We start from the raw sequence: 14,121 nt of genomic DNA, 5'->3' as shown, positions 1-14,121 counted from the left end.
GAACATACATTAAAGGGCACCGAAAAAAAAAAAAAAAGATAGAAAAAAGAGAAAAAGAAACTGGTTTTCAAATAAATTAATGCTTCTAAAAGTACTAAATAGGGAAAGATGGAATTTTGTTAAATGCTTTTATTTTATGGATTTATTTAAAAGTTCATATGGTGGAGAGAGAAATCATAATTTTAAAAATTAATTATGGACTCTAAAGTTCCGAGATAAGGCAGATCTTGGTGGATAATAACAACAAAAAGTTGAGGAAAAATGATAAAAATGACACTATATCGTGGTCTCTCATTTTATTTACTGTGATTTGGGAACAGATTTCCTACATCTTTTATAATTGCAGAACACTAACAGCTGCCAAAAGAAGACTGTGGAGGCTGAACAGTCCAATATGGCAGCCACTAGCCACCTGTGGCTTTTGAGCATTTGAAATGTAGCTAGTGAGACTGAAGAACTGAATTTTCACTTGTATTTCATTGTAATTAATTTTAATTTACATTTAGAAATAGGCAGCACAAAATATTTTATCCATTAAATGCAACTTTATTGTATAGGTAGACTACATATTAACTGCTGCATTGTGTAAGATACAGTATTGTAGGCAAAGTATTGGAAGCATACACTAATGTAACATTAAAATGTGTTTATCTGAATATTTAATTCAGACAATAAGAATTATATTGAAGCCTAAGTAAATGATAATTGCTAACAAAGTATTTATTATTTTAAGTATAAGTAAATGTTTCTTCTGGTCTATAAAAAAATCAACTCTTCCCAATGAAAACTTAACAATCAGAATGAGTTGTGCTGTGAGTGTAAAATATGCATTTAGATTTCAGAGACTTAATGACATATTTTGCATTCTGTTTTTCAATTATCATTTTTATGTTGATTAAATGTTGAAATGTTAACATTTTGGACATATTAGTTAAAAATAATTAAAATTAACTTCGTCTATTTTACATTTTTATGTGGCTACAAGAAAATGTAAAATTGTATACATATATATGTATATATGTGTGTGTGTGTGTGTGTATGTATACATAACACTGTGGAGCTAAGCTATCATTGTAGCAACTTTTATGAGTTACTGGCATTGGGAACAATAAATTAAGCCAAAAATTTTAGAACTAGAAAGAAGTTTATTGTTCCATTATCTAATGGCCTCAGGGTCCTGAGATGTTAAGGAATCCATTCAAGTTCACAGAGATGGGTCTGTACCCAGATTTACCAACTTCTAGTCTAGTGCTCTTTCCAGAACAATACTTGTGTGAAGGAAAATATATTCCTGGGAATTTCTACCTCTCCCTACTTTTCTAATCATAGTTTTTATTGTCATTTCTTATTTAAACATCTGCTTCAGAAAAGAGTTTACTGGCTTTCTGTTATACTGATAAGCTAGAAAAACAAGTATTTGCTTGGAGGTTTGACAGAAGTACATGACTGCAAAGTCTGGAGGCTCATATTAGTTATAGAAACTCTAAACAGTACTTGTATTTTTTTGTGGGAAGAAAGCATATAACAATGCAAAATGGTTGTTTCCTTGTTAGATCAATAGTATAATGTTTTAATTTGACCTTTTCCAACAAAAGTATACTGGGTATTATGAACTCATTGCCTTTCCTAATAAGGGTTATTATACTTCTTTCACCTTAAGCTGTTTTATAGCTACAGATTTCTTCTTGGATTTTCTAATAACAATTAGTACCTGATCTAATAAAAGGATAAATAAGCCTGTAACAGCAGACTATTTTGTCTGTTTCACCCCATACACATATAGTAACAAGGAATATACTCTGCTGATATTTAACATGTTTAATTCGTACGATGTTTGACTGTTAAATATCTGATATATTTTTACTCTGAGTAAATTTCATTATAATATCTACTGTATTGAAATCTGTATTAATGGATTTTTTTAAATTAACAATCAACCACTTATATTATGTAATGAAATAAATGAGCCTCCAACTAATTACCATGAAAGGTTGGGATATTTTTATTTCACATAATATTCCTATAACTCATAATATACTTGAAATTGCCTTCTAAGTCATTTTTCGTCAAACAATAAAGATGATGATGCTTCTCTTGCTACTGCTGCTACTAGTAATAATAGCTAATATTTTATATAATGCTTACTCTCTGTCAGATACTATTCAAAGTGCTTTACATATGTTAACTAATTTATTAACAGACATTGTTTTATGAACATGTCACTTATAGTCAAGGACAGTCTATTTTCACAAATTCATTTACTTTATTCACCAAATTTGATTCTCAATGAATTTTAGCCTTTTCTAAAAGTAAAAAATCCATTCTGTGAATTTGCAAATTTGAGTATAACTAAGACTGGAGTTCATAGCGGAATAAGCACAGGCTTTAGAAGCAGAAAGCTCTAAGGGTTAAGACCTGGTTCTGCTAATTCCTAGTATGACATTGGGGTTAACACTATTTTGACAGGGCTGCAGCTAGCTCAAATAGGGTGTTGGAATGAATCAGACAAATAAGCCCCTTTCCCTGGGTGATGCAGCATTGGCAAAGGGCTTAGCCAGAGGTGCACAGCTCCCACTGCCACCTTGTCTGGGTGTCCTTGCGCAAGGCATGTCTGCAAACTTGTCCTAGAGTCTTTGTTTCTTGTTTGATAAAACAGAGATAATGCAATAGATAGATACTGTGAGGATTACATAAAATAATGCATATGCAAATATTTTGTTATTTGTGACACATACATCTGGGTGTAAAACAGTCAATCATTCTTTCAGCATATACTGGGCATCTATAATATGGTACTCTGGGATGCAGAGATAAAAAGATATAGTCACTGTTTTTTGAGAGGTGTAAATTATAAAACCATAAAACAATTCAGAATCTGTTTTCCAGCTTTTATACAGTATGTAGAATATTTATATTGTCCATACATTTAATTTACACAGATGTGTGCTATTCTTTTAATTGAACAATACATTTTAAAAGGTATCCAATAGTAATAGAGAGTAATAATTTTTGCTACTTGCTGGTCACTTTGAATTTGTCATAAACCAGAAGGTCTGGGGTGATACTGAGAATACTGAGTAACAGCTGGTAGGGACTAGAAACTGAATTGTGAATGTTGAACACAGAAGTATCCAGAAGGTGCCCAGCTATGCCAGCAATTAGCCATTTGTTGTATTACAGGACAATCGAGGGGGTCCTGAAAGAGATGCGGCAGTTCAGGAGTCAGGAAGGCAGTGCAGGTACTCTGGGCCTAGTGGGAATGGTTATTTACCAATCAATACTATTTCAATATTTTAATTATCTGTAGAGCCATAGTGGACTAACACAGTTTTATATCACACAGTTATCACATGTCCATTCTAACGGAAAACTACTCTGCATCCTTGAGACTCAAGTCTGAAAGCTTTCCTGGACCATGCATTCTCCTTCACTCCCCACATGCGCTCACATTTTCTTAATTATAATACTTCAGAAATTATTTTTCTCTTAGTGGAATATTCACTCATCATCTTACACACTAGACAAAAAACTCTCTTAATTCAGGGATTGTGTAATATCAGAGCCTAGTACAGTGTCTGGTACAGAGTAAGTGCTCAGTAATATTTTTGTTGAACAAAATCGGATGGATAGGTAAATAAACAATAAATAAATGTGCTATAATACATCTCTAATGGGAGCTTTAATTTAAAGAATCATTTAGTTTAATTAAACAACATTAGCAATTGGCCTGCCTTATTTGTAACTTAATTAAATAACTGAAGAAAAGAACAGGCTAAGTAATGGTAAATTTATTGACAGATAAAGTCAATCCTTTCTATCATAACTTATAGGATCATTTCCCAAAATGTGTCCTGAGGAGTCATAGTTCCAAAATATGCTAAAAGGGCTTATCTGCTTAAATAAAATAATTCAGTTTAAATTTGTTTAACCCAGTGCTTCCAAAGCATATTGGGCCACAAAATTGGCTGATTCGCTTTGTTATACAGCAGAAACTAACACACTTTACTATTATATTTACTTTATAATAGTAAAGCAATTACACTCCAATAAAGATGTTAAAAAAAAAAAATTGACCTCCGCATAACTATTACCATACAACTCTAAACTTCAGGAAAATCTTAGGTTAATAATATCTTTGTCATTTAAACAAACTTTTCCTAAATTGCCTTTAGCTATTTCTGGGTATCTTTGAATTCGAATTTAAAAGTCTAGGGATTTTAATTTCATGATGTCATTTTCAAATGACATGGTAAAACTGCCTATAAAATAAATGTAATAATTAAAGTCTACAGGCTTATTGTCTCAAACTCCATTTTCATACCAATATGGAGGAATCAATCACATACAGTGTTTTTGACTACTTGTACCTGCTGTGCTTGATTGAAGCCCTTTGGAGGTCATTTTGTGCAATTATTGAATCATTACTAAAAATAAAATTATTTGTTCAATATATTTGTCATCTCAACAGAATGATAAAACAGTGAATTTTGTTTATTAAACACCAACTTCATCAATTATTTTTTGTTATGTGCTACTCTTTAGGTGATGTAACAAAACTGCCCTCACTAGAGATAGTAAATTTGAACATTTAAGACTCCTTATTGTGAGTAAAACCCTATCATATATATTCATATACAAATGAATGCTAAATGGAATAGTATTGAATCACCATGAGGTACGACCATAAAAGAATGGCAAAAAAAGAAAAAACTAATAAAACAATGGCAATTTTTTGTAATACTTTGTGTTAATTTTTTGTATACTTGGAAATACAAGAAATTCATACAATTAGAGACTAAAAAAGTATTATTCATTAATTCATTACATTATAGTAATTGAAAGTATTAGATAGAAATCACATTAACTGAAAGGAAAGTGCTAACCCAAAGTTAGTTGGGATAATGAAGACAGTAAATATTGTAGATAATGTATTTAAAAAAAATAATTGCAGCTGTAAATGTTCAATAATGTTGAACATTATTAAATCAATACAGAATATATTTTAGGCTTACGTAGGAAACATAATATGTATACTTCCTTGAGGATATCAGTTTCTCACTTAATAAAAGGTAGGATGTTTTGAACATCTTAAACATTTGTTTTCCTTGTTACTATTAATCTTGATTCTGTGGACTTCTCTTATTCTTTGATTACCTTGGATTCCTCTAATTTGGGAGAGTTCTTGTACAACCTTGACTGAAAATTACATTTTTTAAAGTCCAACCCAGACATTAATCTTGAGAGTCATGCTATATTGAGAGAGATTATGGAATATAAATTTCAAACAGTTCCTTTTTCAGATCAAAAGACAAGCCTGGAAGACAAAGTTAATAGAGCTTTACAAACAGCCATGATTAGTGAAAACTCAGGACATGACAAGAGAAAAGTTCTCCCACCTTCTGATAGGGACGAGAAGTCTAAGCTGCACCTTCATATAAAAACTCTCATGGAGGATTTAGGTTAGTGAGGGATAGTACAAACTTTTATATAGATTTGTTAAACTCCATTTGCTAAAGGAATTAATTCTGAAGTCTTACAGCATTGATTTAAGGAAAAATGTAAGCCTCTTAAATACATACCCACATTCAGTAGAGGATTAAGAATAATATATGTCCAAGTTGGTAGTTTTACATTTTGTTGAAGGATGGGTTTTGGGTGGCAGACACATATGAGTGAGTTAACAGAGAGCCAGGAACCTGCCATGGGGCTATCATGGTAAGAGAAAAATAAAATTTATTGTAGAATATGTGGTTTAAAGAGTTCCAGCTAAAGATTGAATGGAAGACCCAGCAAAAAGTATCATGGAGTCGAGTCAGAAAGGTGCACCACTGACCATGCTAAAACTGCAAACTATAAGTTGCCTTGTGGACACCAGCAGTGATGTCTACAGGATTCTCAGGTACCAAGAAATGGTGTCTTCACTGAAACCAGCTAATATTCATGAATGAGAACAAGGGTTTACATATAACTAGTAGGTTTCACCCCATTACTATTAGGCCTCATAGAATATCACTTATAACTAGAAGCTTTCTTTTAAAAGGAAGGAGGTGACCTAAGCCCTGAAAGTTTGAACGTTTGCCCCAGGGAAGCTAAGTTAACACAAAAGAGACTTTTATCCTAGAAGAGACTGTCAAATTTTAAGTTTATTCCATCACCAGTAGGCATGTGTGATCCAAATTAAAATAATAAACAAAAATAATTTGTTTCAGTTTTATAGTCATCAAGTACTACATTTTAAACCTACTAGATGTTTTAAATGATCTATATTAAAACTGGATATTTGATCAATTATCTCCTATTAATAGTAGCTGCTGTATTTGAAGAAAGTAATATAAATCACATTTATTTTACTAAGATATTTTTTGATTTTCACAAATTCCATGAGATTTTAAAATAAGGTTAATATAATTTGCCTTTCACTTTTTAAGATATAGCAATAATGGGTTTATATATATAAATTAAACACATTAAGAAAGAACACTTAGCAAATGTAAGCATTATAGACCTTTTTTTAAAGTAACAATCTATAATATTTTCCTTTTTGACTATAAGTCAGAGTCCCTCAAGTATCAAGGTTATGAAGACTGATTCAATTCCTTAGAAAATAATGAAATTTGTATAATAGAATCTCAATCCACTATTTAATATGTTGATTTATGTGACTATTTCTTTATATATTTCAAATTTCATTTGAAATGAAATGATAACTACCCAGTTACTGTTAAACACACCCACAATTTACGAACAGAATTTTGGGCTGGGAGATACATAAGACTGGAAAATAAATTTTAAGGATTGGAATGAAAATATAAATATAATTAGCTATGGAAGAATTTAATTCTAACATCATTATCAACTAATATGATAAAAGGCCTTAAATTTTATATTGGCACAACTATGAAATATACATTTACATCACACAAGAAAATGCTATCAAGGAGTTTTTTGGTTTTTGTTTTCCTGGTAGCTACCCTATTTATTTATTCATTCATTTTTTTAACATCTTTATTGGAGTATAATTGCTTTACAATGTTGTGTTGGTTTCTGCTGTATAACAAAGTGAACTGGCTATACATATACATATATCCCCGTATCTCCTCCCTCTTGTGTCTCCCTCCCACCCTCCCTATCCCACCCCTCTAGGTGGTCACAAAGCACTGAGCTGATCTCCCGGTGCTATGTGGCTGCTTCCCACTAGCTACCTATTTTACATTTGGTAGTGTATATATGTCCATGCTACTCTCTCACTTCGTCCCAGCTTACCCTTCCCCCTCCCCATGTCCTCAAGTCTATTCTCTACATCTGCGTCTTTATTCCTGTCCTGCTCCTAGGTTCATCAGAACCATATTTTTTTAGATTCCATATATATGTGTTAGCATATGGTATTTGTTTTTCTCTTTCTGACTTACTTCACTCTGTATGACAGAGTCTATCACTTCACACCGGTCAGAATGGCCATCATCAAAAAATCTACAAACAATAAATGCTGGAGAGGGTGTGGAGAAAAGGGAACCCTCCCTCCCTTTTTTTAAACAATGTAAATATGAAGGTACAATAAGAAAAACTGATGTCTAAACAAAATTAGAAAAAAATGTAATTAAACAGATTGCTTTGATGCTGTGCTCTATTTTTAAACCTGGATTTTATTTATGATTTTAAAACTTCTGTTATACAGAGGAAACCGTTTCTCAGTTACAGTTTTAACAAAAATCCTATTTTAAATTTCAGTTCTAAGGATAAGTGCTTTTTTCCTGGAGAAATATGGACACCCTCATTTGTGACAGTGAGAAATACAAAACCTAACATTTTCCTTTTAATTGTGATTCCTGGATTTAAATTTTATGTTTGGTCACAATTTTTTAACTATTTGTACCTCATTGTTAGACAGTGTGTTTCTCACTCATTCCATATGGTTGATTGTCTCTTTCATAAAACAGCATCTTTATTGACTGCATGTCTGAATTTTACTATAAGAAATCTTAATGCCATTTGATTTGCATAACAATAACATGTCTAGCCACTGTGACTATTTTTACTCTTTGGGAAACCAAGGTTCAAGACAACTTAGACAGCAGTTAGTAACTTTGCAATTCAACGCTCATCTTCTGACCCCCGAATCCTATTCTTTCCCACTATATTACGTTGCATCGCTGATAATCTTATTTATTTTTGTTCAGTAACAGTGCACACACGTTTAGGTCAAAACATTTCCAACTGTAAAAAACAGAGTAACTAGTCTGAAGTTATTTCCCACTTAAATTATGTGCGTCTAAAATGTCAAGCAAGGGCCTCTGCATAACTGGGGTTTATGGCAGTGAATTTTCAATACGATTTGAAAGTTTTGTCCATTAAATGTTTTTCTTACCAAAAAGAGGCACAGCTGATCCCAAAAGGATAATCTCTTTTAGACCCTATATGAAATATTTTTCTACATAAATTGAAAATACACTGTATTACTATTGACATACCTTTGTTTAATTGAAACTGTCTATAAAATGTTAACCTGCATAAGAAGAGTCATATCAACAAAATTATGAAAGATAAGAGAAAAATCAAAATGTGATAAAATCTATAAGGATTTAGAAGGCTTAATCTATAATATAGGAATATTCATATATTTAGATATTTGGAATCAATTAAATGTTGTAATTCCTAAACTTACATGCCAAAAACAATTTTATAAATATCTACAGCTGTAGTATCTTTGCACATTAAAAAAGTATGATATGCTGAATAACTTAAAATGAAAAATGTTGTAATAATTTTCACACTTGAATATGTGATATTTATGGATAAAAATAATACTTTTTAATAAACATCACCTAAAGGTAAAAGTTTCTCTATTGGACAGTTGTCATCTGAAAATCTCCTTCCAATTTAGAAATTAAGAAAACTTGATCAATTATTCATGTAAATGGAAAATAATAGATTTTAGGTTTATAATAAAGATCAAGTGACAATAATATGGGGATTTCAATAAATAGAGAACTTCCAAATACCACAGTTAATGAAAAGTTATACTATTTATGTGTGTAGTAGCACTATTCAAGTTCTCATTAGAAGAGACTTAATGGAACTTGAATGCAGGAATCTTATTTAAAATCAAAGACTAATATAGTAAAATGACATTGAAGTGATTTTCTTTGGGGGAGAATTGAAAATTTATAAAGGAAAAATTTTAAAGCATAGAAGAGATAAGAATAGAGTTTTAAAAGAAGAGATTTCCAGTATAAATAAACTTGGCGGGGGCAGGAGCCGTTTTATTTATTTTAGATACATGTGAATATTTTCAATGTGGGACCTGGGGGAGGGAAAACATACTGTATCAAAGTCATTTCATTTAAATCATGATTTTTCTCAGTACTTTTGAGTCAGAACATACTATATTTGTTAATGTGTTATCCTCAACCTCTGCTTAACCCGATTTAAATTATTATATCTAAAATAATAAAGAAGCCAGCCTATAACACAACTGAAAGGAGGTCCTATGGGGGAAAGCATGTTGCTGTGTCTATGTGCCTACTCCATCAATTACGGGATCAATTAAGGGACAAGTTATAAAAAATAGCTAATGGTATTTAGGAATCCTTAGGAGTTTTCAGTTAATTTTCACGGTATTTTATAAAGAATACAGATTAAACAGAAATGCTATGGGGAAAGTCATCAATCTTTGGAAACTTAGAACATTAAATGAACTCAAAAGACTAGATAAATCAATAATAATTACTGAGTACTCAGTAAGTATTTGAGTTATTAGGAAGCTGTGCTACATGGAGACTTGGTTGTGACTTTTGAATAGTATATTCCACAAAATTTTCTATCTTGAATTAGTTATAATTTAGACACCACTGAAATTATATGGTAGCATGAACAATCTAAAAAGCATGATTATCAGTTCATGCCAGGGCATGTATTCAGCATGTCAGAATTATGAATTTTATAGCTATTTAAGTTAGTCTAGTAGAGTTTTTGTTAATCAAAATTTCTTTGCTTATAGTTTCAAGAACTGCTTCTCCAACTGAGCTTACGTTTAGGTAAAATATTATTTGGAGATAATGCAATTAGAAAAATCAAGGCTGAATCAGGAAAGTTTTAAAAGGATACAATGCAAAGGTGTGTTTTTATATATTAAAACGTTTCCTTGATTTAATTATAAAATTATAGCTTATACTTTCTCAGGCCACTTATTCCCTCTACAGTGTGAAGATACAGATTACACCAAAAATTACCCTCTTTTGAGCTCCTTTTCCTGCTGAAAATAGAAATAATTCATACCCCATAAAACACTTCCTTTCTATTTTACTACAGTAAATTCATTGATATGTTATTCTTCAGGGCTAAAACCAGACAGGCAATGCAGGAAAATCAAACTGAATCTTGAAAATACTATAAAAGTCAATTTAAGATTAGTGAGTAGAATACTGAAAATGATAATTAAGCACACAAATCTACTAGCAGCTTTGTACTACTGTCTTATAATGCAAAACAACCTATCTAAAGATACCAGTTTCATGAAACCATACTGCATAAAACAAACGAAATACCATTTTATTTTTTAAGATAAGAGATCTATGTTTGTTTTTTTCTCTCCAGGCTGTACATTTAAATATAAAATAAGTGCTACTTTATTTCTATTCAGATAAAGAGTAGAAGATGTCTTACTGAAAGATTCTATGAATCAAACAGAAAGGATCACCACATGAGTCAAAGATGATAGTCTTTTGAACTTCTGCCATGCCATCTGCCTTAATTCATTGAAGAGCGAATCAGAGCCATAAAATTATGTGAGTGGAAAACTCCACAAGGAAAGGGGTGAACCCAGAGATAAAGAGGCTCTACAACAGCTAATTATTTTCAATAAAAAGACTTCTTATTTCTGAACTACACAAAAATTTTAGAAATTTAAATGGAAACTCAGTAAAATATGATTGCAAATTTAAAAGTGACACTGGTTAAAACTGATAAGATTCGAGTTACTATGCCCAAACAGTTATTTTTAATAAAATAAAGGAAAATAAGTTTTTCTATAAACATTTAATTTTTATTTTTAAAATATATAGTTTTATGATGATAACAGATATGATAGACAATATATTCTATCATGAGAGATGTTAATACAATGCATAGCTTTAAGAGCAAATTTGCACTCATGTTTCCATTCGAATTAACTACTTAACAAATAGAAATTACAGGTTTTTCTAGAGTGGACTTTGTCTAAAATCTTTACTTTTAAGTTACAATCTTAGGAATTTTTATTACAGTGATACCCAATAAAATATTACAAATACCAATAACATTAATCTGTTGCTATTACTGTGAGAAACGTATTGATAGGGCATCTGTAGAAAGGTTACTGGTCTCCAAAGTATAAATTGTTGAAATTTGTATTCCAGAAAACAATATGTAGTTTAATACTATTTTAGGTATTAACTATAAGCTGCCTAAAGTCATCATATTCAATTTACAAAGTGCTTCAGCTGAAGATTATTAAAAAAGAAAGCACTAAAAAAAACAGATAAATGGAAATATTTAACTGTGGCAATGTTCACTATTCCCTGAACAGTCGCTGATACACTGCTAAGAATGAAATGAATTATTAACACAAGTAGTCTGAGAATAAGTGCACCAAACCCACATAATATTACTAAACATTGTAGAAGCTACATTTTTATTAATACTCCATAATAATCAAATTCTAAACAAAGAGTTTTTTCAAGTTAATATATCAAATACTATATCTCACTTATTCAAAACTTATACCTGTAGATAATAATCCTAACAAAGTTAATGAAAGTAACATTTGCAAAAACACTGTATATGGAAATGGATTTCAATTGATGAAGAGCCTATTTACAACTGCAGTTTTCTGCAGTGTTTTGTGGTACATGTTTAGGTAGTATGTTCAACTACTGAAGCACTTTATTAAAGGTAAATATTACACCTGTTACACATTACCTTTTAGAGGTTACAATAGTCTTTATTCTGGACAGTGTACTACAAAACTCAACTAACTTTTATACCGTAATTTAGTTATGATCACGATATTGCCTCAGCAAGAAAATGACCATTTTTGCTTATTCAAACTACCATGTGTTAATGCTAAAGATATTTTGCCTCTATCATAAAATGTAGTTGTGTATACCAAAATCATTTTACACATCAAAAGAGGCAGACGTATTCATTAAATATACCTTGATATGGAGCACTAAATCCACGATATCGGTGATTGCTGTCTGTAACAAAATGCAGTCTGAGCCAGTTTTTGTTGCTGATAATTGGTGGTGGTATATTCATTCCAGATAACCTGAATTACAGAAGACAACAAAAAAAATTTAAAAAGCTTTTAAGTAGTAAACATTTTCACTGAACTGGGACCCCCAAAAATGTCTACTTGTATACAATATTCATGACTTTGCCTTGCTAACTTTTTAAGCACAAGTGAAATAGTTATTTTATGCATAGAAAAGTCAATCATAGAATAGTGTAATTCCAAAATAAGCTATTCCAATCGGGTTGCATATATTAGTAAAATCAACTGTAAACTACATATAATTTTGATTCTCCAAAATTTATTGAATAGACAATAATAAACATAATGGCTGCTGAGCTGACAGTGCTGGTCACAGCATAACCCATGTATGTATCAATACAGTATAGTTACAAAACAGAAAGACTTTAAAGCAATTGATATACTTTTTCCATTTAACATATTTTCAGCATTTCACATTCAATGGAAGATTTCACAATTTCATTTCATAGAACAAGCACTATTTTAATGTAATTTCACAATATTGTACATTTAATGATTAGCTCTCATTATAATGCATACTTCTGTAAGGCACTGGAGGTCTGCTCCAACTGATAGACAGAAAACAGACTGTATTTTGGATATATAGTCACCACATATCTAGTCACAAAGGTAGCACTACATAATCTCCTTAAAGCAAAAATTTTAAACTATGCCCCAGATCCTGGTCATGATTAATAGATGAAATAACTCTCTTGCTCTATAATCTTTTGAAGATTTCCAGCAAAGTAGTTTTGCTGATTTAATTCAACAAAGGAATACCACCCCTACATACCTAACCATTTAAATACTAGGTGTGTGTTATAAAGCCAAGGTAAAATACTCTCAAAAGACTATCACATTATGAAAGAGAGTTTTAGAATAAGGTTTCCTAATAACCAGTATATGACATATCTTTCCGCTTCTTCAAAGCTTACACTTTTCTTCATAGGAAGGCAAACTAGACAGCTGGTGTATGTGTGTGTGTGTGTTAGGGGGAGGTGATTTCTTCTCTCAGTGCTTGGCAGCCATTCATTCTAGGGGACAGGTAGGGGAGATTGGAATATCCATCCTTGCACATGTAATCAGCAGGTGTAGACACAGTGATGCAAAAACCCTTTATCCTACATCCTCCCCCTTTATTTCCTAAAACTCACTTCTCCTAGAATATTTGGGAGCTAGCCATCACTTTTAGTGGATGACCACCTGCCATAGCATAAAAATATGAATTCACATTTATTTTATCATTGTGCCCATGAATGAACAGAATGGGCTTGGCAACATTACTGTGTAATCCAAATTTTTGGATTCTAACATGAACAAGTTGGGTTCTATCCCGTATAGTTCTCATTTCTCCACCAGCTTTGGAATGAATTTTCTTTAATTTTTCCTCATCAATGCCTTATTTCCTCTTTTCATAGGGGTGACTGTTTACTAGTCAAGCCGGCTGTTTTTTCATATCTGAATTGAGTAAAGACAGACATATAACATACCTGTATAATTTTAAAACTCAAGTTTTAAAAATTTACTTCATTACTTTCAGAAAATGCAGTATCCAAGTTATCTTTACTTTTGTTTGCTTGTTGGTTGGTTTGGTTCAGACAGCAATTCAATGAAAAAACAAAACAAAACTTGGATTTGGTACAATTATATTTTCAGTACAGTAGCATGTTTTATGCCAGATTTTGATTTACAATTTGATTCTCTTCAATTCCCCGATTCAATGAGCATAAACATCCATTAGGAAAAGTTTAAATTATTTCTGACAGGCTGCACACATTTCTAAATGTAATGAGAGTACAATACATGAATGGTTGTAAAAGACTAAAGAACAG

The 14,121-nt window shown here is 31.4% G+C and overlaps 1 protein-coding gene across 3 annotated transcripts in view; it reads right to left on the bottom strand.

The window, feature by feature from the left end:
* The window catches only part of CSMD3 (CUB and Sushi multiple domains 3), a 1,196,954-nt gene that overhangs the window by 783,332 nt on the left and 399,501 nt on the right, over positions 1–14,121 (bottom strand). For all 3 annotated transcript variants that reach the window (XM_036830958.1, XM_036830959.1, XM_036830960.1), the window contains exon 6: positions 12,192–12,304. In XM_036830958.1, the coding sequence (XP_036686853.1) occupies positions 12,192–12,304 (113 nt within the window). The remainder of the gene's footprint in view (positions 1–12,191; positions 12,305–14,121) is intronic.

This window comes from Balaenoptera musculus, chromosome 17 (genome assembly GCF_009873245.2).
Source record: "Balaenoptera musculus isolate JJ_BM4_2016_0621 chromosome 17, mBalMus1.pri.v3, whole genome shotgun sequence".
Lineage (NCBI taxonomy): Eukaryota > Metazoa > Chordata > Mammalia > Artiodactyla > Balaenopteridae > Balaenoptera > Balaenoptera musculus.
Note: the sequence above shows the minus strand (reverse complement) of the source record. Positions and strands in the feature narration are given on the sequence as shown.